The sequence below is a fragment of the Tachyglossus aculeatus genome, chromosome 4 (assembly GCF_015852505.1).
Source record: "Tachyglossus aculeatus isolate mTacAcu1 chromosome 4, mTacAcu1.pri, whole genome shotgun sequence".
NCBI classification, from domain to species: Eukaryota; Metazoa; Chordata; class Mammalia; order Monotremata; family Tachyglossidae; genus Tachyglossus; species Tachyglossus aculeatus.
Genome location: NC_052069.1, coordinates 114,618,341 through 114,644,500, shown reverse-complemented (window position 1 = coordinate 114,644,500; position 26,160 = coordinate 114,618,341). Strand labels below are relative to the sequence as shown.

General features: G+C 49.7%; 1 protein-coding gene across 1 annotated transcript in view; it reads left to right on the top strand.

Annotated features, from left to right (window-relative positions):
* The window catches only part of HMCN2 (hemicentin 2), a 155,825-nt gene that overhangs the window by 60,720 nt on the left and 68,945 nt on the right, over positions 1-26,160 (top strand). The window contains 19 exon segments of the mRNA XM_038745120.1: positions 5,659-5,853; positions 6,906-7,036; positions 7,210-7,357; positions 8,066-8,195; positions 8,671-8,825; positions 10,339-10,617; positions 11,689-11,970; positions 12,208-12,325; positions 14,648-14,817; positions 15,735-15,889; positions 19,137-19,233; positions 19,458-19,553; positions 20,750-20,929; positions 21,228-21,385; positions 21,837-21,960; positions 22,852-23,027; positions 23,521-23,580; positions 23,582-23,618; positions 23,841-23,960. Coding sequence (XP_038601048.1) covers positions 5,659-5,853; positions 6,906-7,036; positions 7,210-7,357; positions 8,066-8,195; positions 8,671-8,825; positions 10,339-10,617; positions 11,689-11,970; positions 12,208-12,325; positions 14,648-14,817; positions 15,735-15,889; positions 19,137-19,233; positions 19,458-19,553; positions 20,750-20,929; positions 21,228-21,385; positions 21,837-21,960; positions 22,852-23,027; positions 23,521-23,580; positions 23,582-23,618; positions 23,841-23,960 — 2,811 coding nt within the window.

Below are 26,160 nucleotides of genomic sequence, written 5' to 3'. Positions count from 1 at the left end.
ATTCATTCATTCATTCATTCAATAGTATTCATTCATTCAATCGTATTTATAGAGTGCTTACTGTGTGCAGAGCACTGGACTAAGCGCTTGGGAAGTACAAGTTGCCAACATATAGAGACGGTCCCTACCCAACAGTGGGCTCACAATTTCAGATGATTTCAGGCTGTAATGAATCCCCCAAACCAGCTCATTCACTCATTGTCGTATTTATTGAGCGCTTACCGTACACAGAGCACTGGACTAAGCGCTTGGCAAGTCCGAGTCGGCAACATATAGAGACGGTCCCTACCCAACAACGGGCTCGTAGTCTAGAAGGGGGAGACGGACAACGAAACAAAACATGTGGACAGGTGTCAAGTCATCAGAATAAATAGAAATAAAGCTAGATGCACATCATTAACAAAACAAATAGAATAGTAAATATGTACAAGTGAAATAGAGTAATAAATCTGTACAAACATATATATAGGTGATGTGGGGAGGGGAAGGAGGTAGGGCTGGGGGGATGGGGAGAAGGGAAGGAGAAAGGGGGCTCAGTCTGGGAAGGCCTCCTAGAGGGGGTGAGTTCTGAGGTGCCCTTTACTGGGCTTCCCTCCAGCGCCCTGTACTGATCAGATCCTCAGATCCTTGAAGTTTTGCAGGGGGGGAAGTCTCATACCCGCTGTTGGGTAGGGACCGTCTCTATATGTTGCCAACTTGTACTTCCCAAGCGCTTAGTACAGTGCTCTGCACATAGTAAGCGCTCAATAAATATGATTGAATGAATGAATACCCCTTCGACTTAGCTCTGCTCTTTAAGCCTTCATGGATTGGGAAGTATTTCAGGATGCTCCTGCCCTTGCCTCGCCCCCGATCTCCTCTTTAATGGTATTTGTTAAGTGCTTGCTCTGTGCCAGGCACTGTACTAAGTACTGGGGTAGATACAAGGTAATCAAGTTGGACACAGTCCACGTCCCACGTGAGGCTTATAGTCTTAATCCCCATTTTACAGATGAGGTAAGTAAAACACAGAAAAGCGGAGTCACTCGCTCAAAGTCACACCGCAGACAAGTGGCGGAGCCAACATTTAGACCCAGGTACTTCTGACTCCGAAGCCTGTGCCCTATCCACTAAGCCTTCCTGCTTCCCCAGGGAAAATCTGAACAGCCTGTCCGAAACCCTGGTCAGGATGACAGCAGATAGAACACGGGCCTGGGAATCAGAAGGTCATGGGTTCTAATCCTGGCTTTGCCACTTGTCTGCTGTGTGGCTTTGGGCACTTCTCTGTGCCTCAGTTACCTCATCTGTAAAATAGGAATTGCGACTGTGAAAATTATGTGGGACAGGGACTTGTTGTTTCCAACCCAATTTGCTTGTATCCATGCCAGCGCTTAGTGCAATGCCTGGCACTGCTTTGTGACCTTGTGACCTTGGACAAGCCATTTAATTTCTCTGTATCTCCGTTCCCTCATCTGTAAAATGGGAATTAAGACTATGAGCCCCATGTGAGACAGACTGTCCAACTTGATTAGTTTTTATCTACCCCAGAGCTTAGTACAGGGCCTGGCACTGGTGGAGAGGGGATTAGAATCCAGGTCCTTTGACTCCCAAGCCCCTGCTTTTAGCACTAGGCCACTCTGCCTGGGCTGAGGGGTGCCTGTAGACAGTTGGAACATCGGGGCTTTGCCCGTTTGCCCCTCCAGGCTGAGTGTTCAGCCTTCCAAGGACTGTGGATTTCAAGTGGCCACTGGTTCTTGGGGGACAGGGCCAGTGGAAAGGTCTCACCCAGCGACAGCAGCTCCTTGGACCCTAAAGATCAGTTCCCATCTGCCCCATGCCCAGGTCAAGTCTCTGGCTCATAAACAGGTGCATCCAATCCCCACTCCTGCTCGCCACCATTCCCTCAAGCCAAGCCAACCACCTTGGACCAAAAAGCAGTTCTCCAGATCCCTGCAAGGTTAATGGCTAATCGGGACTGCCCCAGGTCCGCGGAGCTGATCAAGGAGAGCCTTGTGGCCACTGCCGGTGGCCACCCGCTGCCTCACAGCTCAGTACAGTGCTTAGTACAGTGCTCTGCACACAGTAAGCGCTCAATAAATACGATTGAATGAATGAATGATGGGGACAGAGAGAGAAGTTGCAAGGTTTTGGTCTTCGCTAGCTTTCTCTGCAGCTATCGAGTCACCAGCTAGTCAAGCCCCCACCTCTCTTTTCCTCCACCCACCCATTTCCTTGCCTGAAACCCAGGCTGGATTCTCTCTTTCCAACCCCTTTTTGAAAAATGGTATTTCTTACGCTCTTACTATGCATCAAGCACCATTCTAATAGCTGGACTAGGTACACGTTAGTTAAGTTGGACAAAGTCCTTGTCCCACATGGGACTCACTGTCTACATAGGAGGGTGAACAGGTATTTAATCCCCATTCTGGGAAGCAGTGTGGCTCAGTGGAAAGAGCCCGGGCTTGGAAGTCAGAGGTTGTGGGTTCTAATCCCGGCTCTGCTGCTTATCAGCTGTGTGATGTTGGGCAAGTCACTTTACTTCTCTGTACTTCAGTTACCTCATCTGTAAAAGGGGGATGAAGACTGTGAGCCCTATGTGGGACAACCTGATCACCTTGTATCCTCCCCAGCACTTAGAAAAGTGCTTTGCACATAGTAAGAGTTTAACAAATGCTATTATTATTATTTTACAGTTGAGGAAACTGAGGCACAGAGAAAGTGAGTGATTTGGCCAAGACACACAGCAAGAAATTGGCTGAACCAGAATTAGAACCCAGGTCCATCTGCCTCTGAGTACCGTGCTCTTTCTACTAGGTCATGCTGCTTATCAGTAGCTGCTGAGGACCCTGGCTCTTTCCTCTCTGGCTCCCCTCCCACCCAGGACTGGACCAAGCAGAGGTCTGGTTGGGGGGTGGGAGAGAGAGATGGACAGACACGGGGTTTCAAGTCCTGTTTACTCTGCAGTGAAGCCTGACAGTCAGTCAGTCAATCGTATTTATTGAGCGCTTACTGTGTGCAGAGCACTGTACCAAAATGCTTGGGAGAGTACAATATAATAGACACATTACAGACTGGGAGCAGAGCAGCGGTGAGCTGAGCTCTCTGCCAGGTTTTATGCAGCCACATTAGGGCAGAACATCTAATGGCAAGATGTGTTTCTCATTCTGTTTCTCGTTCTCACCTGTCTCGCCGTCGACCCTCAGCCCACGTCCTTCCCCTGGCCTGGAATGCCCTCCCTCCGCACATCCGCCAAGCTAGCTCTCTTCCTCCCTTCAAAACCCTACTGAGAGCTCACCTCCTCCAGGAGGCCTTCCCACACTGAGCCCTCTTTCCTCTCCCCCTCCTCCCCCTCCACGTCCCCCCTGCCCTACCTCCTTCCCCTCCCCACAGCACCTATATATATGTATATATGTTTGTACAGATTTATTACTCTATTTTACTTGCACATATTTATTCTATTTATTTTATTTTGTTAATATGTTTTGTTTTGTTGTCTGTCTCCCCCTTCTAGACTGTAAGCCCACTGTTGGGTAAGGACCGTCTCTATATGTTGCCAACTTGGACTTCCCAAGTGCTTAGTACAGTGCTCTGCACACAGTAAGCGCTCAATAAATACGATGGAATGAATGAATGAATGACTGAGCTGAGGCTCAAAGGACGATAGCTTAGAGTTGCAGGGTACTGTTTTCCTCATAACCTTTATCTCCACCCCCTCCCTCTAGTTTCCCCTTCCCTCACACCCCCCAGTCTGCATTTCTCCAGAGTCTACATTACCGCCTCCTCTCCCTTCTCATTTCCCTTCAGACTCTGCATCTTCTCTTTCCATCTTCTCCATAATAATAGAAATTATGGTACTTGTTAGGCACTTACTATGTGTCAAGTGCTGGAGGAGATACAAATTAATCAGGTTGGACATAATCCCTGTCCCGCACTGGGCTCGCATTCTTAATCCCCATTTTGTACACATGAGGTAACTGAAACACAGAGAGTTAAGTGACTTGTCTAAGGTCGCAAAGAAGACAATGTGGCAGAGCCGCGATTAGAACTCAGGTCCTTCTGATTCCCAGGCTTGCGCTCTATCCACTAAGCAACACTGCTTCTCTTCTCCCAGAGACCCTGGCAACAGCTTCTGGCCTGACATCTGATATATACAGTAGCCAAAGGCCCCCAAGTTAGCTTTAGGAAATCCTATCTAGGTAAGGGAGCGCTAGAAGTGGGTGAATAGTAATAATAATAATAATAATAATAATAGTAATAATGATGACATTTGTTAAGCGCTTACTATGTGCAAAGCACTGTTCTAAGTGCTGGGGAGGTTACAAGGTGATCAGGTTGTCCCATGGGGGACTCACAGCCTTAATCCCCATTTTACAGATGAGGTAACTGAGCCACAGAGAAGTGAAGTGATTTGCCCAAAGTCACACAGCTGACAATTGGCAGAGCTGGGGTTTGAATCCATGACCTCTGACTCCAAAGCCCGGGCTCTTTCCATTGAGCCACTCTGTGAACAAAGCCCTGGACCCTCCCTCTCCTCCTCCCTCCCAGAAGGGCTTTGAGGATGAAAGAGATCATATCTGTCTGTAATGGGCTTGAAATGTTGCAGAGGTATGGGGTGGTTAATACTAATAAATGGTAATTAAAGACACTTAACAACCGTAAGTAATGCTGGGCTGTTAGGATTGTTGTCTGATTAGTCCTGAGACCTGGGGAGCTCCCCGCCCACAATACATGCCCAAAAAGGAGTAAGGGTCTGTGCCCTAACTCCCTCCCCTCATTCTGCCTAGTGGAGAGAACATAGGCCTGGTCATCAGAGAAACAGCATGGCTCAGCGGAAAGAGCACAGGCTTTGGAGTCAGAGGTCATGGGTTCAAATCCTGGCTCTGCCACTTGTCAGCTGTGTGACTTTGAGTAAGTCACTTGACTTCTCTGAGGCCTCAGCTCCTTCATCTGTAAAATGGGGATGAAGACTGTGAGCCCCATGTGGGACAACCTGATCACCTTGTAACCTCCCCAGCGCTTAGAACAATGCTTTGCACATAGTAAGCACTTAATAAATGCCATTATTATTATTATTATTATTATTATTATTATTATCAGGGGACATGGACTCTAAACCAAGCTCTGCCCCTTGTCTGCTTTGTGGCCATGGGAAAGTCACAACTTCACTGTGGCTCAGCTTCATCTGCAAAATGGGGATTAAATTTACTTTTCCTCCCTCCCACTTAGGCTGTGAGCCCCATGCCCTCCACCTTCATATCCAGCAGACAGTTACTCTCCCCTCCTTCAAAGCCTTAATGAAAGCACATCTCCAAGAAGTCTTCCTTGATTAAGTCCCCTTTGCCTTTTCTTCCAATCCCTTCCGTGTTGCCCTGACTTGCTCCTTTTATTAATTCCCCCATCCCAGTCCCACATCACTTAAGTATGTATTTGTTATTTTATTTATATTAATGTCTGTCTCCCCCTGTAAATTGTAAACTCATTGTGACTGTTATATTGTACTCTCCCAAGCACTTAGCACAGTAACCCCTCGATAAATACACTTGAATGACTGACCCCACAGAGGGACTGTGTCTACTCTGATGGTATCTTACTGACCTCAGCACTCAACGTGGTGCTTGGCACATAGTAAGTGCTTAACAATTACCACAATTAAGATGATGAGTCCTTGCTCCCCCCCAGGAACTCCAACACCTACTGTGGTCTGGCGGAAGGACTCGGCTGCAGAGCTTCTGGGAAGCCGGCCAGGCCGGACCGTGCTGGAAGAGGATGCTCTGGTCATTGCCGCCGTCTCGCCTGAGGACAGCGGCGACTACGAGTGCCTGGCCACCAACGAGGCTGGCTCGGCCAGAAGGAGAGTCAGACTGGTGGTGCATGGTGAGAAGAGCCTCTCCTGAGCTCGAGGGAGCTAGACATGGCTCGGTGGAAAGAGCACGGGCTTGGGAGTCAGAGGTCGTCAGAGGTTATGGGTTCGAATCCCGGCTCCGCCACTTGGCAGCTGTGTGACCTTGGGCAAGCCACTTAACTTCTCTGTGCCTGTTACCTCGTCTGTAAAATGGGGATTAAGACTGTGAGCCCCACCTGGGATAACCTGATCACCTTGTATCCTCCCCAGTGCTTAGAACAGTGCTTCACACATAGTAAGCACTTAACAAATACCATCATTATTATTATTATCTGTAGGGCAGGACTGGCACCTGGAGGTGCTGATAGGGAGACCCTCTCAGCCATAGCCCTGCCACCTTATAATAATAATAATAATAATTGTGGTATATGTTAAGCATTTACTATGTGCCAGGCACCATACTAAGTGCTGGGGTGGCTAGGAAGAAATCAGGTTAGGCACCATCCCTGTCCCACATGGGGCCAAAGTCTTAATCCCCATTTTACAGATGAGGGAAATGAGGCACAGAGAAGTGAAGCCACCCAGTCACCCAGCAGGCAAGTGGAGGAGCCAGGATTAGAACCCAGTTCCCTCTGACTCCCAAGCCCAAGCTCTAACCACTGAACAACACTGCTTCACCTGTGTCTGCAGATATTCCCATTGCTCTTGGGCTTACTGACTGCCAAACTGTTTGCTGCCATGGGTGGTGACAGGATTTACCACCTTGGGAACGCTGGCTTCCCTGAACTTGGGGGCTAATCCGTCTGCTGAGGTGGAGGGGTAGGGGTGGAGAGAGGCCGTCCAAAGCCCTGAGAGCTCAGCACCTGTACAGACAGCTGGATTGTGGAAATAGTGACTCCCTGGAAGGGATAACTAGGGAGTGGAGAATCTACTCCTTGGAGAGCTTCAAGATCGGAATGGATGTTCACCTGTTCCAGGTGGTTTAAAAGCTGGCCTCCTTGGGGCTGTGGGTGTAGACTAAGAAACCCGGAGGTCGCCTCTGATCGTGGCTTTGGATTCTCTTCTTCTCTCTCCCCGATGTCAGTGCCTCCCACGGTCAGAGAAGAGGAACGCAGGGTCAACGTCTCTGTAATGGCCAATCAAGCCCTGACTCTAGATTGTGACATCTCTGGAGTCCCTGCGCCCACCATCACCTGGTACAAGGATGGACAACCGGTTAGTTACCCTGAGTTGTAGCAGCAGCGGAGGGGGCTTAATTTGGAGACATTCAGATTCCTGGCCTGGTGGGGGAAGAGGACGGGGTGCCAGGTCCCAGGCAGAGGGTAGCGAGGCCCGGCAGGAATGTGATCTGAAGCCAATTTCTTCTTCCTCCGATCTCCTTGGCCTAGATCAGTGGGCGTAGCGGCCTCCAAATCCTCAACAGTGCCCGATCCATCCGTTTCCCCAAGGTGGGAAGGGAAGAGTCTGGACTCTACACTTGTAGTGCTGTGAATCGTGCTGGAGAGGCACAGAGGGACTTCCATCTCCTTGCGCTGGGTGAGTTTCCTTTCTCGAGAGCCCGTCCTCCATGTCCAGCTCAGGCTTGAAGTCCTCACCCGCCCTGGCAATCATCCTAGCCGGACATGGATTGGGCAGGGGGGATATCTACCAGGGCATATTGCATGGAGAGCATCTACCAGAGCATAAAGCAGGGCAGCCAAGCCTCGTGAAGCAAAGAGCCACAAACCCAAAGCATGCTGCAGATGAGAGCTGCAGATCTGATAGATTTCCTCTACCTGGCATGGAGGGCAGTTGTCCTGGGTTAGGTAGGGGGAGTGGGGCCAGAGGCGGGAAGAGAGGAGTTGGGGTGAGGTGGAGAGTGATGGGGATGGGGGGAAGGGGATGGAGAGCAGGCATCCCGGAGGGCGAGCGGTAAGCATGAGCCAGTATGGGCTGGGGGTGGGACCGGGTGCTGAGTCCCTCTCCGGCGGGGCCCAGAGATGCCGCCAGTTCTCCCACCCCAACTCCCGATAAAGCTGCAGTAGTGTCACCCTGCAGACACTAAAAGATAAATGAAGAGTGACTGGGCGACGGAAGAAGAGCCATTTCCGCACCACACACTCCTTGTCAGCCAGAGCTCGGCCACCCCCGATCTAGGACACCTCCAAGGAGAGCATCTGTCTTCATAATTGTGGGCAGTGGCTTGAGACTGACCCCGCGACATTCCCCTGCCTCACTTCCTCCATTTTTCTGTATTCTTCCCAGTTCCGCCCTCTTTGCGTGGATCGAAGGGGACTTCTGAGGAGGTGTCCAGGTTGGCTGGTTCTGAGGTGATTCTGGAATGCCGGACTGAAGGCGTCCCCCTGCCCCAGGTGGAGTGGACCAAGGATGGACAGTAAGTGCGACCAGAGACTGAGCTCTCTGGGCAGGCCAAGTCAGCCACAGGAGACGGTAGTGCAGTTGGCCATAAGGGGTGGATCACCCTAAACCCAGCTAAGCCCGCATTCCTGGCATGTTATACTACTGGGGCCAAGTCTCTTGGACACAACATGCGTGTTGTGTCCTCAGGAGATGACCTCGGAGTCACCTTAGAGACCTGGATCTCCATCCAAGTGACCTGCCTCCGCTTGCCCAAAAAGCACAGAGTTGCTTTGAGGGGGTAATGAATTCCTTCTTTGATGGGCCCAGCCTAGGCCTCTGACTTCTTTTCAGAGTAGTGAGGAGAGGACTTCGGCCACCTCCCGCAACTTCAGTCGCTTGGTGTCACTGAGCCCTCGAGGTTCCACCATATAGATACCCCTACCCTATTCCAGCCAATTTCACTGGCCAGACCAGGCTCTGGTCAGCCCTCTCTGTTTTCTCCCCCACAGGCCTCTCCCACTTGGGGGTCCACGGGCCCAGCTCCTGGAGGATGGGCAAGTACTAAGGATTCCAAGCAGTCACTTACGGGACGAGGGTCAGTACCAGTGTCTGGCCTTCAGCCAGGCTGGCCAGCAAACCAAGGATTTCCTGCTCAAGATTTACAGTGAGTCACAGTCCCGCCCCTCACCTCCAACCCTGAGTGAGTTCCCTGACCCCTCTATACTGTAAACTCCTTATGGGCAGGAAGCATGTCTACTAAGTCTACTAACATTGTACTCTCCCAAGCACTTAGTACCATGCTCTGCACATAGTAAGTGCTCAGTAAATACATGTAATTGGTTGATTGTCCCAGAAAGTAGCACTGTTCAGTGACCTCCCTCACTGGATTCCGGGTAACCGCATGTTAGTGATCGAGTGCTCCCATGTTCTGTAGACAGACTACCCTTTTGGAGGTCAGCAGAGATGGGTGTATCTGTGGTCATCATGGTGGCTACTTGTGAGATGCCGCTGGGTCTGTTGAAAAAGGAGAGTTTTGAGAATGAACTGTGTTTGTGTGCTGCCAAACACAAACCTGGTATGCCTGGTTTGCCTGGTATGGCACTTAGGCAAGCAGGCTCCATCCTCTTGGTGCAGGCCTTTCCCTTTCTCTGCTCTGGCCTGATAGCTTTGTGTCTCGTATTCATCTATTTGGTGGAGTTTATTGAGTGCCTACCGAATGTGCCAAGCACTGTACTAAATGCTGGGGAAGAAATGCAATAAAGGATGAGTGAGACCTGGTCCCCGACCATCAGGAAGTTGGAGATGGACACAGGAGGAGAAATCAATATAAAGATATACTAGCAAAAGAATACGAAGACAATAATAAACACAGTAAGAGCACCAACACATTGAGATGAAGGAGCCATTCCAAACCTTTCATTGCCCAAGTATAGTGATCCAGAATGGAATAGTCACAACAGCCCCAATCCCAACGTTTTGACATTTGTGGAGGCCAATGCTGCTGCTGCTAGAGTCCTTCCTCCACTACCCAGAGAGGAGGACCTCACTGGAAACAGCTTTACTTTCCATGAGCCCCCTGGCCTTGGCTGTTGGCTTGGTCTCTAAGCTAGCTCTCTCCCTCCCTTCAAAGCCCTACTGAGAGCTCACCTCCTCCAGGAGGCCTTCCCAGACTGAGCCCCCTTTTTCCTCTCCTCCTCCCCATCCCATCCCCCCGCCCTACCTCCTTCCCCTCCCCACAGCATCTGTATATATGTTTGTACATATTTATTATTCTATTTACTTGTACATATTTACTATTCTGTTTATTTTGTTAATGATGTGCATCTAGCTTTATTTTTATTTATTTTGATGACTTGACACCTGTCCACATGTTTTGTTTTGTTGTCTGTTTCCCCCTTCTAGACTGTGAGCCCGTTGTTGGGTATACCCCGTCTCTATATGTTGCCAACTTGTACTTCCCAAGTGCTTAGTACAGTGCTCTGTACACAGTAAGCGCTCAATAAATACGATTAAATGAATGAATGCTACCATAGTGCCCTGAGCCCCTCAGAGTGGGAGTCTCTCCTGGAAAGAACTAGCTAGGCGGTGGAAAGGTTATGTTCAGAGTTCAGGCTTCCAGGTTTCCGAGCGTTAACCCTGGGTTTCCCCTCGTTCCTCCTGCTTTGCCTGCTTCCCAGCACCCCCCACCATCTGGGCCTCCAATGAGACCACCGAGGTAGCCGTCATGCAGAACCACGACGTCCGGCTTCAGTGTGAGGCCCGGGGCTCCCCCGCCCCCAGCATCACATGGTACAAAGACGAGGCCCTGCTCTCCCCGAGTGCCAAGGTCGTCTACGCCAAGGGAGGACGGCAGCTACAGCTAGGCCGGGCCCAGGGCTTGGATGCTGGCCTCTACGTCTGCAAGGCCACCAACGTGGCTGGGGTGGCTGAGAAGGCAGCGAGGCTCGAGGTTTACGGTGAGATGCCAGCCAGAGTGGGAGGTGAGGGTGGAACCGGGGGGCTGGAGTCCCGACTAGAGGTATGTGTGATGGGGGAAGGGGACAGAGTGGGTGGGATCAGGCTGGGCTCTAAACAAGTCTGCAGGCCAGAGGGACCAGGATCTTGGATTCCACTCACCTCAATCCAATATACTCCTGGGAGCGTGGGCAGGTCAGCAGGGTTGGTCTTGGTCTTTTCGGGAAAATGGGAGCTGTCCCTTTAATAGGGGTCACCCCCTGCTGTCTGGCTTGGACCTGTTATTTGGCTACCTTGACCACAGAACTGAAGCCCATTGCAGAAGGGGTCAGAGAGGCAGCCCTCTTCTCAGTGAAGAGGAAGGTTGGGGAGGATTGAGGCAAGCACAGTATGCAGTTCTGGTTGATGCCAGGTTCTTCCTTGGCATTTCTTAGCCCTTATTTTTTTTTAATGGCATTTATTAAGCACTTACTATTTGCAAAGCACTGTTCTAAGCGCTTATTGGCCCACTGACCCTACCTGATTCTGAGTGTGACACGGAGTGAGGCCCAGTGTGTGGCTCATGAGTTGGGAATGAGGACTGGATTCTGCAGAACAGAGCTGGGACATCACCTGTTCCCTCTTCCTCTTAGATTATCGAGCCCCAAGGAGGTCAGGGATTGGGTCTATACTAATAATAATTATGGTATTTATTAAACATTTACTACAAACTAGGTGCAGGGATAAGTACATGATAATCACTTCAGACCAGCCCCTGCCTCACAGAGTTCACAGCTTTAGAGGGAGGGAGATCGGGATCCTTGAGCAAACTGAAGCTCAGAGTGATTAAGGTATTCTTTCAAGATCACCCAGCAGGCCAGTGGTAGACCTGGGACTAGAAGTCTTCCAATTCCCAGTCCTGGGCTCTGTCCACTAGGCTATGCTACTTTCCATCGCCTGTGCTATCTTGGCTCTACCCCATTGCTTAGCACAGTGGTTTGGTGCCTAATAAAACAGTACCACGGTAACTATCATTAGTATTAACCCATCCTCATCTGTTTCCCCCTCATCCTCCTCTTCCTTCTCCTCTCCAGTCCCACCCACCATCGAGGGCAGTGACCAGGACCCCCTGGTCAGGAAGGCTGTTGCCGGCCAGCCCTTAGCCCTGGCATGTACTGCCAGAGGGCACCCTGAACCTACGCTCACCTGGCATCGGGACGGCCTCCCTCTGGTAGAGAGCAATGGGACCAGGATTCAGGACGAAGGGCAGACTCTGAGACTAGAAAGCGTGGCAGAGATGGCAGGAGGTCTTTACAGCTGCCTGGCCAAGAGTCCAGCCGGGGAGACGGTGCTCCGCTACTCCGTGGAGGTGCAGGGTGAGCCTGCTGGGTGCTTTGTGCCATCTGGGACAGGGGTGGACCGGGTTGACGGTGGGCCTGGACATCTCCTAAAACTCAGCACAGAGCTGTAAATGGAGTTTGTCTCAGGGCGGGCATTTCTGCCACAAGCCTGAAGCCTGGGTTCTCCCTAGCAAGGGCAAGATTTGCCCCCCTTCTCTCCTCCACCCCTTGGCTGAAATCTCCATTCCATGTAACTTTGTCTTCTTTTCCCAGTGCCCCCCCAGCTCCTGGTGGGAGACGACGGAGAAGGTGAAGGGCGGGTGACGGCAATTGCAGGAGACTCCTTGGCACTGCCCTGCCATGCCACGGGTTCCCCAGCGCCCACCGTCCAGTGAGTTGGGGCAGGCAGAGCCTGGGGAGGAATCTGTGGGGGTTGGTGAGGAAAATTGACTCTTCCTAAAACTGCTTTCCTGAGCAAGGCCTAGGGCTGCAGTGTTATTTATTTATTTATTTATATTATTTATTCATTTATTTATGTAATTTATTTATATTAATATCTGTCTCTCCCTCGAAACTGTAAGCTAATAGTGGGCAGGGAATATTTCTGTTTATTGTTGTATTGTACCCTTCCAAGTACTCAGTAGAGTACTTCTGAGTACTTGGAATAATGCCATCATCATTATTATTATTATTAGAGTGCTCTGCACATAGTAAGCACTCAATAAATACAATTGACTGACTAACTGGTCGAGTCACCCGAAGACAGGACTGCTCCACTCAGACCCCGTGGGTTGGGGAGTGATTCAGTGGCCCTAGATAACAATGTACTAATAATTGTGGTATTTGTTAAGCGTTTCCGATGTGCCAGGTACTGTACTAAACACTTGGGTAGTTATAAGCAAAATGGGTTAGACACGGTCCTTGTCTCATGTGGGGCTCACAGCCTCAATTCCCATTTTACAGATGACGTAACTGAGGCACAGAGAAGTGAAGTGACTTGCTCAAGGTCACACTGCAGACAAATGGCAGAGCTGGGATTAGAACCCATGACCTTCTGACTCCCTAGCCATACTCTACCCATCATCATCATCAATCGTATTTATTGAGCGCTTACTATGTGCAGAGCACTGTACTAAGCACTTGGGAAGTACAAATTGGCAACATATAGAGACAGTCCCTACCCAACAGTGGGCTCACAGTCTAAAAGGGGGAGACAGAGAACAAAACCAAACATACTAACAAAATAAAATAAATAGAATAGATATGTACAAATAAAATAAATAAGTAGAGTAATAAATATGTACAAACATATATACATATATACAGGTGCTGTGGGGAAGGGAAGGAGGTAAGATGTGGGGGATGGAGAGGGGGACGAGGGGGAGAGGAAGGAAGGGGCTCAGTCTGGGAAGGCCTCCTGGAGGAGGTGAGCTCTCAGCAGGGCCTTGAAGGGAGGAAGAGAGCTAGCTTGGCGGATGGGCGGAGGGAGGGCATTCCAGGCCCGGGGGATGACGTGGGCGGGGGGTCGATGGCAGAACAGGCGAGAGCGAGGTACGGTGAGGAGATTAGCGGCGGAGGAGCGGGCCTGATGCGCAGATTGATTGGTAGCCACTGGAGATTTTTGAGAAGGGGAGTAATATGCCCAGAGCGTTTCTGGACAAAGATAATCTGGGCGGCAGCATGAAGTATGGATTGAAGTGGAGAGAGACACAAGGATGGGAGATCAGAGAGAAGGCTGATGCAGCAGTCCAGACGGGATAGGATGAGAGCTTGAATGAGCAGGGTAGCGGTTGGGATGGAGAGGAAAGGGCGGATCTTGGCAATGTTGCAGAGCTGAGACTGGCAGGTTTTGGTCACGGCTTGGATGTGAGGGGTGAACGAGAGAGCGGAGTCGAGGATGACACCAAGGTTGTGGGCTTGTGAGACGGGAAGGATGGTAGTGCCGTCAACAGAGATGGGAAAGTCAGGGAGAGGGCAAGGTTTGGGAGGGAAGACAAGGAGTTCAGTCTTCGACATGTTGAGCTTTAGGTGGCGGGCAGACATCCAAATGGAGAAGTCCTGAAGGCAGGAGGAGATGCGAGCCTGGAGAGAGGGGGAGAGAGCAGGGGCAGAGATGTAGATCTGGGTGTCATCAGCGTAGAGATGATAGTTGAAGCCGTGGGAGCGAATGAGGTCACCAAGGGAGTGCGTGTAGATTGAGAACAGAAGGGGACCAAGCACTGAACCTTGGGGAACCCCCACAGTAAGAGGATGGGAGGGGGAGGAGGAGCCTGCAAAAGAGACTGAGAACTACTCCATGCTGCTTCTCATGGGGGTTCTGAAGAGGGCTGCTTGTGGGACCCTCCTGAGTATTATGTTTTGGGGTCCGGGACCCCCTTTCATTCATTCATTCATTCAAATGTATTTATTGAGCATTTTCTGTGTGCAAAGCACTGTACTAAGCGCTTGGGGTAATATAATAATATTCCTGCACACAACGAGCTCACAGTCCAGAGGGGGAGACAGACATTAATAAAAATAAATGAATAAATTACAGTTATATTCATTTGTGCTGTGGGGATGGGAAGGAAGATGAATGAAGGAGCAAGTGAGAGCAGTGCAGAAGGGAGTGGGAGAAGAGGAGAGGAGGGCTTAGTTCTCTGGGGACAGCTACTCAGTACCCACCTCCCTGGGCTCTTGCGCCAGCCTTGACTGCCACTCCTTAACTTCTCAGGTGGCTGCGAAACGGACGGCCTGTGGAGGAGCAGGCCGGGATGAAGGTATCTCCGGATGGGACCACGCTCCAGTTCGGCCAGGTGCAGATTGAGCACGCAGGGCCCTACGCCTGCCAGGCTGGCAATGAAGCTGGCACGGCCGGGGCCGAGGTGGAACTCACGGTGCATGGTGAGCTGCTGGGGGAAGGGAGGAGCGCGTCCAGTTGTTCCAGCTCCGATCGGACGGTGGGAACGGGATGGGCAGCCGGGAGAATGGAGGAATACTGTCCTTGCAAGTACTAGCAGGGGGAGGAGATGCCCCATTAAGGTTGAAGGAGAGGACACGCCCCTCCCCTCACCACTACTCTTGGAACCCCCTCTTCCTCCACTCTGCCAAAGAGTGAGGGTTTTAGTCCCGTAACAATAATAATAATAATGATGGGGTAGATACAAGCATTGTTCTAAGCGTTGACTGTCTCCCCCTTCTAGACTTTCTCCCTCTTCTAGACTGTGGTCCCATTGTTGGGTAGGGACCGTCTCTATATGTTGCCTACTTTCATTCATTCATTCATTCATTCAATCGTATTTATTGAGCGCTTACTGTGTGCAGAGCACTGTACTAAGAGCTTGGGAAGTACAAGTTGGCAACATATAGAGACGGTCCCTTCCCAACAGCGGGCTCACAGTCTAGAAGGGGGAGACAGACAACAAAACAAAACATATTAACAAAATAAAATAAATAGAATAAATATGTGCAAATAAAATAAATAAATAGATAAATTTAAAAATAAATAAAGTATAGATATTTTATAGATAAAATAAATAAATAGATAAATAAATAAATAAATAGAGTAATAAATATGTAATCAGGTTGGACACAGTCCCTGTCCCATTTGGGGCTCACAGTCTCCATTTTACAGATGAGGTAACAGAGGCAGAGAGAAGCGAAGTGACTTCCCCAGGTTCACACAGCAGACAAGTGGCGGAGCCGGAATTAGAACCCAAGTCCTCTGATTCCCAAGCCCGTGCTCTTACCATTAGGCCATGCTGTTTCCATCTAACTGAGCATCCTCCTCTCTGTCTTCCCCTCATCTCTCCCTGGAGCAGAGCGCCCATCCGTGACTATCGTTGGAGGAGACAACATCACTGCTCCTTTCCTGCAGCCCGTGACCATCCGGTGCATGGCCACGGGCACCCCAGCCCCGAGCTTCAGGTGGTGGAAGGATGGGGTGGCTCTGCCAGCCAACGAGGGCAGTCTGCAGGTGGGTGACGGGGGCCGGGAAGGTGTGGCCGAGCTAAGGGACACCAGGTTAGGTGTTCTGGAAATTCATTTGAGAAGCAGCGTGGAGTAATGGATAGAGCTTGGGCCTTGGAGTTGTAATCCCAGCTCTGCCACTTGTCTGCCGTGTGACCTTGGGGAAGTCACTTCTCTGTGTCTCGGTTATGTCATCTGTAAAATGGGGATTGAGACTGTGAGCCCCATGCGGGACAGGGACCGTATCTACCCAATTGGCTTGTATCCACCCCGGTGCTTAATACAGCATCTGACACATAGTAAGCACTTAACAAATATCACAGTTATCATTATTCATTTATCTGTGCATGTTCCCGGCTCCAGGAGAGCCTTTTTGGAGGCCTACCATTGGTCACATAAGCAGTGTGCTCACAGCATCCCGGGAAGACTAAGAGCGAAGAAGCTTTCCATAAAAACCTTCCCCGCTCTGCTGGGTTACCAGAAAATGTGGCCAGTGGAAAGCAACAGTCCATACCACCCACTGGTCCTGGGTGCTCAGAAGCTGTGCCTGTGGTTTAGGGGAGAGGCTGAGGCCTATATCAGTGCCACTTGGGGACTGGCAGGGGCGGAATCAACTGTACTTGAAACATGAGTGCCGAGCTCCAGGAGATAAGCTCGTTGTGGGCAGGGGATGTGTCTGTTTATTGTTATATTGTACTCTCCCAAGCACTTGGTACAGTGGTAAGTGTTCAATAAATACAACTGACTGACGGACTGACAGTGGGTGAGAGCAAATGAGGTAACTTCCAGGTTGGACGGTAAAGCATTCATGTTGAGTCTTCTTTGTGATCCCGCCTGTCCCCTCCCAACAGCCCCTCCCATCCACCCACCCTCCCTGCCCCCTTTCAAACTCCCTCTTCCCCCACCCCATCAGAGTTTTTAAAGTTGTTTCCTCATTTCCCTATAGCTCCTGGGCACCCACTCCCTGCCTCAATAATAACAATAATTGTGGCACTTGTTAAGCATTTACTGTGTGCCAAACGAGAAAATCAGGTTGGACACAGTCCCTGCATCTCTCAGGGTTCAGAGCCTAAAGGGGAGGGAGAACAGGCATTGAATCCCCATTTCAGATCAGAGGAAATTGAGGCATTAAGAAATCAAGTGACTTGTCTAAAGTCACACACGCGGCTAGTGGCAGAGCTAGAATTAGAATGCAGGTCTTCGGATTCCCAGGCCTGTGATCTGTCCACTAGACCACATCTCTAGACTGAAAGCTCATTGTGGGCAGGGAATGTGTCTGTTTGTTGTTGTACTGTACTCTCCAAAACGCTTAGTACACTGCTCTGTACTAAGCGCTCAATAAATATGATTGAATGAATTGAATGAATGGTTTCTCATCCCCGCTTCTCATCCCCTCTCCCCACTCATACCTCCCCCCCGGTACTTCCCACAGCCCCAATTCTCCTTCCCACCCAATGTCACCCCTCTCTTCCTCCCTCCTTCAAGTGGCTTCTTCACCAGGGCTACCACAGCTATGGGAAACAGGCCATGCCAGGGTGGGATGAGTGGAAAGAACATGGACTTGGGAGTCAGAGGTCATGGGTTCAAATCCCAGCTCCACCGTTTGTCATCTGTGTGACTTTGGGCAAGTCATTTAACTTCTCTGTGCCTCAGTTCCCTCATCTGTAAAATGGGGATTAAGATTGTGAGCCCCACATGGGACAACCTGATCAATTTGTATCCTCTCCAGTGCTTAGAACAGTGCTTTACCCATAGTAAGTGCTTAACAAATACCAATTTTTATTCCAGCGCTTATAACAGTGCTGGGCACATAGTAAGTGCTTTATAAATGCCATCATTATTATTATGAGGAAGAGAGAAAGGGAGGGACTAGGCAGCAGTGGTCCCCTCCCAGTGTTTCTTACTCTGCCCCAGCTGTCCTTTTTTTAAAAAAATGGCATTTATTAAGTACTTACTATGTGCAAAGCACTGTTATAAGCACTGGGCACTGTTCTAAGCGTCCTTGTAACCCAGAAGCTGTGGTGGTCCTGGGGCTGGAGTTGGGGGAGAAACCTGACCCAGTGAGGAAACAGACTTAAAAAGAAAAATTCAAAAAACAGCACCAGGCTGAAGGCAGTAATGTGTTGCACTTTGGATCAGGAGCTGTGGGGAAACAACTTCCAAAGCTGTAAATACTTGTACATATTTACTACTCTATTTATTTTGTTAATGATGTGCATATAGCTGTAATTCTATTTATTCTGATGGTTTTGACACCTGTCTACATGCTTTGTTTTGTTGTCTGTCTCCCCCTTCTAGACTGTGAGCCCATTGTTGAGTAGGGACCATCTCTATATGTTGCCGACTTATACTTCCCAAGAACTTAGTACAGTGCTCTGCACACAGTAAGCAGTCAATAAATATGATTGAATGAATGAATGGGGAGGATGATAATGCAAAGGAGTAGGGGGAGAAAAGGGGAAAAGAATAGTCCAAGTCAATTGTATTTAATATAATAATAATGATATAATGGTATTTGGTAAGCACTTTCTATGTGTCAGGCACTGTTCTAAGCACTGGGGTGGATACAAACAAATCAAGTTAGAGACAGTCCCTGTCCCACGTGGGGCTCACATTCTCAATCCCCATTTCACAGATGAGGTCAATGAGGCCCAGAGTAATGAAGTGACTTGCCCTAGGTCACACAGTAGACAAGTAGCGGAGCTGGGATTAGAACCCATGACCACCTGACTCCCAGGCTTATGCTGAATCCACAATGCCATGCTAGCACTTACCATGTACAGAACACTCTACTGAGTGCTTGGGAGAGTACAATATAACATTATAACAGACACAATTCCCTGCCCATAATGAGCTTACAGTCTAGAATGAAAGGGAGAGGAGCAGAATGGCCAGTGGGCCTTAAGGGGGAGGGAACATGGTCACTTGGTGATCAGGCCAAGTCGCCAAAGAGGGTCAATGCAGCTACTTTATAAAGTAAAAGCTGCTACTTGACCATGGAACCTCTCAGGTGTGTGGTTGGAGGAATGAAAGATGGCAGTTTGTCTGGCTTTCTTCTTCCTCCTCTCCCTCCTCCTTTCCCTCTTTAGAGATGTTACAGCCTCCAAGCCCCTGTTCTTTGGTGCTTTTCAACTCCACGTCTTTGCTGGAGGAGAGGTGGGGAAGGGTCCGCACTGAGAAGCAGGTCTGAGTGTGCATTCCAGGCTGGTATCCAGGAGGGGCCCAGAACTGGTTCGCTCTTTCTTTCCTGACAGATTGAGAAGGCGGACCTGACAGATGAAGGCATCTACACCTGTGCTGCCACCAACTTGGCTGGGGAGGATAAAAGGGAAGTGACCATGAAGGTGCTGGGTGAGGATATGGATCCCCAAAAGAGCTTTGGGTCGAGTGTGTCCAGTGCCAGCCAGTGCATCGGGGGGCACACGGGAAACGGGAGCAGGCTGAGGTGGTGCCCTGGAGTGGGGACAGATTGGAGAGAGGGTTAGGGAGGGAAGGGGAGGAGGATAGGGACTGCGAGGTCTGAAGGGCCGGGCTCGGACGTCCTGGGAAAGATCCTAAACGCCATCTCTCCCCAGTGCCACCCAACATTGAGCCTGGCCAAGTGAAGAAAGCTGTTCTGGAGAACACCACTGCGGTCCTGGAGTGCCTGGCTTCCGGGGTCCCACCTCCCAGTATGTTTCCCCTCCCTCCTTTCCCTCCCTCCGGCCCCTAGCCAGTCCCAGGATTCACTCACATCATGGACAGATATCAGGAGGAATCCCTTCCTGATTCTTCCACTCCCATCCCTCCAGGCAGAATGAGCGGGAGCCTGGTTCTGGGTCTGGGGGTCCCACCTGTATATATGTATATATGTTTGTACATATTTATTATTCTATTTATTTATTTATTTATTTTACTTGTACATATCTATTCTATTTATTTTATTTTGTTAGTATGTTTGGTTTTGTTCTCTGTCTCCCCCTTTTAGACTGTGAGCCCACTGTTGAGTAGGGACTGTCTCTATATGTTGCCAACTTGTACTTCCCAAGCGCTTAGTACAGTGCTCTGCACACAGTAAGCACTCAATAATACGATTTGATTGATGGAAATGCTGTATCTGAGCTGGGCAGAGATGGGGGGAGGAGTCACTGCACTGCCAACCACCCTTCCCCCCAGCCCCCCAATGACTCCCCACAACCAACTGACTGGATGGATCTTCCTGGTCACCATTTTGCCGACTTGTACTTCCCAGGCGCTTAGTACAGTGCTCTGCACACAGTAAGCACTCAATAAATATGATTGATTGAATGAATGAATGAATTCTTAGAGAGCGAGGTCCAGAAAAAGGACTCTTTCCCTCCTTCTGTCTGCAGAGGGATAAAAGATGGAGTAGGGGACTGAGAGAAGAGGGTTCCAAGCCAGGGAAGTGGGAATGTGGTCAGAAAATGGCGTGTATGATAGCAGGGAGGTATCACCAGGTACTGTATCTGACCTGATGATCTTGTATCTACCGCAGCACTGGGCACATAGTAAGCGCTTTTAACAAATACTACTAATATTATGATTTTGTGGCAGGACCCCTCTGGGCACCCAGGCCCTCATCACCTGTCGGTCCCAGGTGCTGTCCCTGGGGGACCATTTGCTTTCCTGGATTAATTGAATGAACCCCCATTCAAGGAGTCAGATGCTCCGCACCCCCAGGGATTCAGTATTTATTCATTCATTCATTCAATCGTATTTATTGAGCGCTTACTGTGTGGAGAGCACTGTACTAAGCGCTTGGGAAGTACAAGTCGGCAACATATAGAGACGGCCCCTACCCGACAATGGGCTCACAGTATCCTTCTAGTCTCCAGCTGACCCGGAGCCCTTGTTTTTCCTTATTCAGAAATATCCTGGTTCAAATGGCGCCGCCAGCTGGCCTCCTCCAGGCCGGGAGTGACCGTGTCTGGGGACGGGCGCGTCCTGCGCATCGAGCGGACCCAACTCTCTGACACGGGCAGCTACCGCTGTGTGGCATCTAACGTGGCTGGCACCAGCGAGCTACAGTTTAGCCTGCGGGTCAATGGTGAGTTGCTGGCTGGACGAGCTGGGGCTTGGGTAGCTTGCTCTGCCATCCAGAGAATGATCACGGGGTCCCTCATCACTCTCAGCCTCCGTGGCCCCAAGATGCCAGGCAGGTCCCTGGGTTGGGTTCGGGCAGAAGCAGTGCCAAGGCCCAACTAAGTCCAGGAGTAAACTGGTCCTGCCTGGTTGAATCTTTGGCTCTGAGGATCATCCTTGAGAAGCGAATTGGTGCTGGCAAGATGCATTTGTTGTCTCTGCCCATGCTTACCTTCAATGAAAGGTGGCATGTCCCCTGGCAGTACCTCCCCGCATCACACTGGCTCCCAGCCTCCCGGGCCCCGTGGTGGTGAGCGAGCCGGTGAGGCTGGTGTGTAACGCTTCCGGGGTCCCCACCCCCACATTGCTGTGGCTGAAAGATGGCAACCCTGTGTCCAGCAGCGGGACCTCAGACCTCCAGGTGAGTGTGACTGGTTTGGGGTGTGACTGATGTCTGGGCCCAGCTCTCTCAGTGGGAGGCAGAGCATTCTGGGATGGGCCCAGTGGGAGCCCCAGCCTTCCCATCCCCACCAAGGAGACTGGGAATGGGGCAGAAAAACAGGGGAATCTGGGAGCTTAGGGTCTTTCCATGTCATGGTCTTAGGATTGGAGTAGTTGCTTGCTGGGTGGTGGGGTGAGTGCCAGGGGAGGGAGCGATGTGGAGTTTGGAGTGAGGGAGAAGATGATTTCTCAAACTGACCACACCTGCTGCTCCTTGTTTGCTGAGGCTGAGTGCCCTGGGGGTCCTGGATCCCTCCCTTGCCCAGGGCACTGTCACAGCTCACCCTCTTCCCTGTGTGAGTCAGAGAAGTTGTGGGGGTCAGCCCACAGAGGCAGCCATTGCTGAGATCTCTCTCTGGCTCCGAGGACAGATCTTCCCCGGTGGCCGGGTCCTCACTCTGTCCAGCGCCCGGGTAGCGGATTCAGGGATGTACTCCTGCGTGGCCGTGAGCGTCGTGGGAGAGGATAGGCGGGATCTTGCCCTTCAGGTGCACTGTGAGTAACAGACAATCTTTGCAGGGCTGACAGGGAAATAAATGCCCAGACCTCCACCGGTTGCCATTCCCTTCACGTCAAGTAAACTCCTGTCTGCTCACACTTAGGCATTCCATCAGCAATCTCCCTTACTTTCCCATTCTCTTCTCCCATCCCACCCCAGCTCATGCTCTTCATTCTTCTCAAGATCACTCATTTTCTTCATTCCCATTTCTCCCACTGATGACCTCTTGCTCATAACTTTCCCTTTGCTTGGAGCTCCCTCCCACTTCAAATCTGACAGACCACTGTTCTCCCAGTTTTTCCAAACTCTTCTGAAACCACATCTCCAAAAAAATCTTCTCCAGTTAATCGATGTCATTTGAGTGCTTACCGTGAGCAGCACACTGAACTAAACTAACTCATGTGTATATCCCTTTTCCCTTTTTCCTCATCTTTAAATTGTTTTGGTGTCTGCCTCCTTTGCTAGGCTGTCAGCTCCTTGAAGGCAGTGATTTTTATTTTACACTCTCAATATTTTATTGCACTTTATTGTACACTCCCAAATATTCAGTATAAAGCTTGTCATAGTAGGCACTCAAGAAATATTATTGATTGACTGGACCGCACAATTATGAGATGAGTATCGGTTTTAACTTCTCTGTGCCTCAGTTCCCTCATCTGTAAAATGGGGATTAAGATTGTGAGCCCCCTGTGGGACCACCTGATGACCTTGTAACCTTCCCAGTGCTTAGAACAGTGCTTTGTACATAGTAAGTGCTTAATAAATGCTATGATTATTATTATTATTATTATTCTGAATTACTCTGAGTCTCTGGTAGAGACTTGGAGACTTGCCTGGTGGAAGATAGTATCTCTGGGGCTATGACCGGCCTGCCATGTTTCTTCCAGTGCCCCCGAGTATTCTGGGAGAAGAGCTGAATGTGTCGGTGGTGGTCAACAAATCGGTGACCCTGGAATGCCAGAGTCATGCCGTCCCCCCTCCGGTGTTGAGCTGGCTGAAGGATGGACGTCCCCTTGCACCCAGGCCTGGGGTCCAACTCTTAGCAGACGGGGCCTTTCTCCAGGTGAGGAGCCTCAGTGGCCTAAGGACAAAAGCAGTTCACTGGCATCCACTCATACGTGGTTTGGGGCCGGCTCTAGACAAAGTTGAACAAACAGAAATGGAACAAGAGTTTAACATAAACAAGAGTTTATGTAGGTAGATGATATCATCATTCAAGGGCAAATGAGCTCCCCAGTAGCTGTTCACACTCTGAAGAAGTGCAGAAATGAGATCAGTCAGCAAACCATTTCTGTCAGTGCTCAAGGTTCCTACTACTACTACTACTAATAATCATTATTATTCTGGTACATGTTAAATGCTCATTCTGCCAAGCACTGTTCTAAGTGCTGGGGTAGATACAAATTAATCAGGAAATTGGTTGTCATTTGTCCCCTCTCACATCGTGGGGAGAGCCCTCTGAATCTAGGGGAGGTGACCCTGGGTGTTGTCAACTGGCAGGGTTTTCAGGAGAAGGGAAACCATCTAATTCTGCTCTGGCTTTGCCTCCTGCGCAGGTGGAGCAAGCCAAGGTGCAGGATGTGGGAAGGTACACCTGCGAGGCATTGAACAAGGCGGGGTCGTTCAGAGAAGCACTACAACCTCAACGTCTTGGGTAAGGGCCTCTAGGGAGCCAATGGAGTATGGGTAGGGGTTAAAGGTCACATGTTGATCTCAGACAGCCCCACTCAATTCCTCAAATATGCCAAGGATGGATTACACCTGCCGTTTGGGTAATTAAGATAGCAGAATTCTCATGTGGGATCAGATTCTGTGTCAGAACTCTGCCTCTGCCACCCTCCAGTTAGCATCTCCTCTCTCTCTCTGCTTTGCTCAGTTCCTCCATATTTCTCCTCTGAGGAGCCCCGAGTCCTATCTGTGACCGAAGGACACCCTGCCAGCCTGACCTGTGAATGCAGGGGGATCCCCTTTCCCAGAATCACCTGGAAGAAGGACGGTAGGAACTTCCTGCCTTAGATTTACTCTGCAGAGTTTGGAGGATGGTTCTGCCGGTACTCTAAGCTGCTTTCCCTCCCTTCCCTTTACTCTTCTTCCTTCTTATAGGTGCATGGTAATCCTGTTGGAGGGGAAAGGTGGGGAGAAGGAGGGGAAAGGTGGGGAGAAGAAGGGGAAAGGTAGGGAGAAGGAGGGGAAAGGTGGGGAGAAGGAGGGGAGGGTGACACTTGAAGTTAAGCCTGCTTGCAAATGTGAGAGATCATCCTGTAGTCTCATTTCTGCCTTTCCCTCTGAAAACTCCTCTCCTAAATGAAACCCAACCCAGTTGGACAGAACTTGACTCTAATCCACTTTAAAATCTCTAAAATTCCCCCGATCTGGATAATGGTGTTTGTGTGCCCTTTTGGGTACAGTCCAATTAAATTCTTTCAGTGTAGATATCAATGGCATTTACTGAACACTTACCATGTGTACAGCACTCTAGTAAGTGCTTAGGAGAGTACAATACAACAGAGTTTATAGACAAGTTCCCTGCCCACAATGAGCTTACAATCTATAGAGGAGGGGGAGACAGACAATATAAATAAATAATTTATAATATATAATTCTAGATATGTATATAAATTCTGTGGAACTGAGGGTGGGGCAAATACCAAATGCCCCAAAATCACAGATCCAAGTGCTTGGGTGAGACAGATAGGAGACAGAGTTGGGGAAAAGAGGGTTTATTCAAGGAAGGCCTTCTTAGGTGTCATTTAGGTGTGTAAGGTAATCACCCTATTTGCCTCATTCTTCTTTAGAGCTTGGACTGTTTTTGCCTCATTTTAAGCCTGTAGTGCCTAATTTATATTTATTGAACTCATATTCTTGTCTGAAGCAGAGCACAGAGTCTTTCTGCCTCAGTCTATTTCTATTTCTCTCCATCTACCTTTGTGAAGGTATTAAGATGATTTCTTCATATCTGACAGATAATCACTCCACCTTCAAAGTTTTATTGAAAGCACATCATCCCCAACTAAGCCCTCAGTTCCTCTTCTCCCACTCCCTTCTGCATCACCCTTGAACTTGGATTTGCTCCCTTTATTCACCCCTCCCTCAGCTCCATAGCACTTCTGTACAGATTTGTAATTTATTTATTTACACTAATGTTTGTCTCCCCGACTAGACTGTAAGCTCATTATAGGCAGGGAATGTGCCTACCGGCTCTGTTGTATTGTACTCTCCCAAGCACTTAGTACAGTTCTCTGCACTCAATAAGCACTCAATAAATGATGGATTGATTTAAGTGTAAATGCCTGAAGAATCTACATGCCAATACACATTTATATCCTAAAGCAATCCTCTGCGGTCCTCTGCTCTGCTCCAGAAGCAGTGTGACTTAGTGGAAAGAGCACGGGCTTGGGAGTCAGAGGTTGTGGGTTCTAATCCCGACTCCACCACTTGTCAGCTGTGTGACTTTGGGTAAGTCACTTCACTTCTCTGTGCCTGTTACCTCATCTGTAAAATGGGGATGAAGACTGTGAGCCCCATGTGGGACAGTCTGATTACTTTGCATCTACCACAGAGCTTGGAACAGTGGTTGGCACGTAGTAAGCACTTAACAAATACCATCATTGTTATTATGGTATTATTATTTCCCCTGTGAGAGACGGAGAAGGGAAGCTATTGACTTAACTGGTAACTGACTGGGTTTTGTAGGCTCATGAAGGTTATTGTAAAGGGGCTTTCTGGATCCGTGAGCATCCTAGCAGTGGAACTCTGTGAATGTCAGACACCTTCACTGGTTTGCTTCTCTGGCACTTCACAACTGAGAATGTTTGATCCACCCTTCCCGGGGACACTTAGGACGCTAAGAAGAAGTCATGTAGAGAGACTGAGGTTTGGGAGAACCAGTGGGTTGTTCAAAGGGGGCAGCTGTGTTTCCCTCTCCTTTTTTTAAAAATAAGTATTTGTTAAGTACTTACTATGTGCCTGGCACTGTCCTAAGCACTGGGGTAGATAAAAGATAATCATGTTGGACACAGCCCCATCCCACAAGGGGCTCACAGTTTGTCAGAGGGAGGAGGTTTTGATCCCCATTTTATAAATGAGCCACAGAGAAGTGAAGTGTCTTGCCCGAGGACACCTTCTCTCCTTCTACAGCCCAGCCCGCACCCTCCTCTCCTCTGCTGCTAACTTCTTCACTGTACCTCGTTCTCACC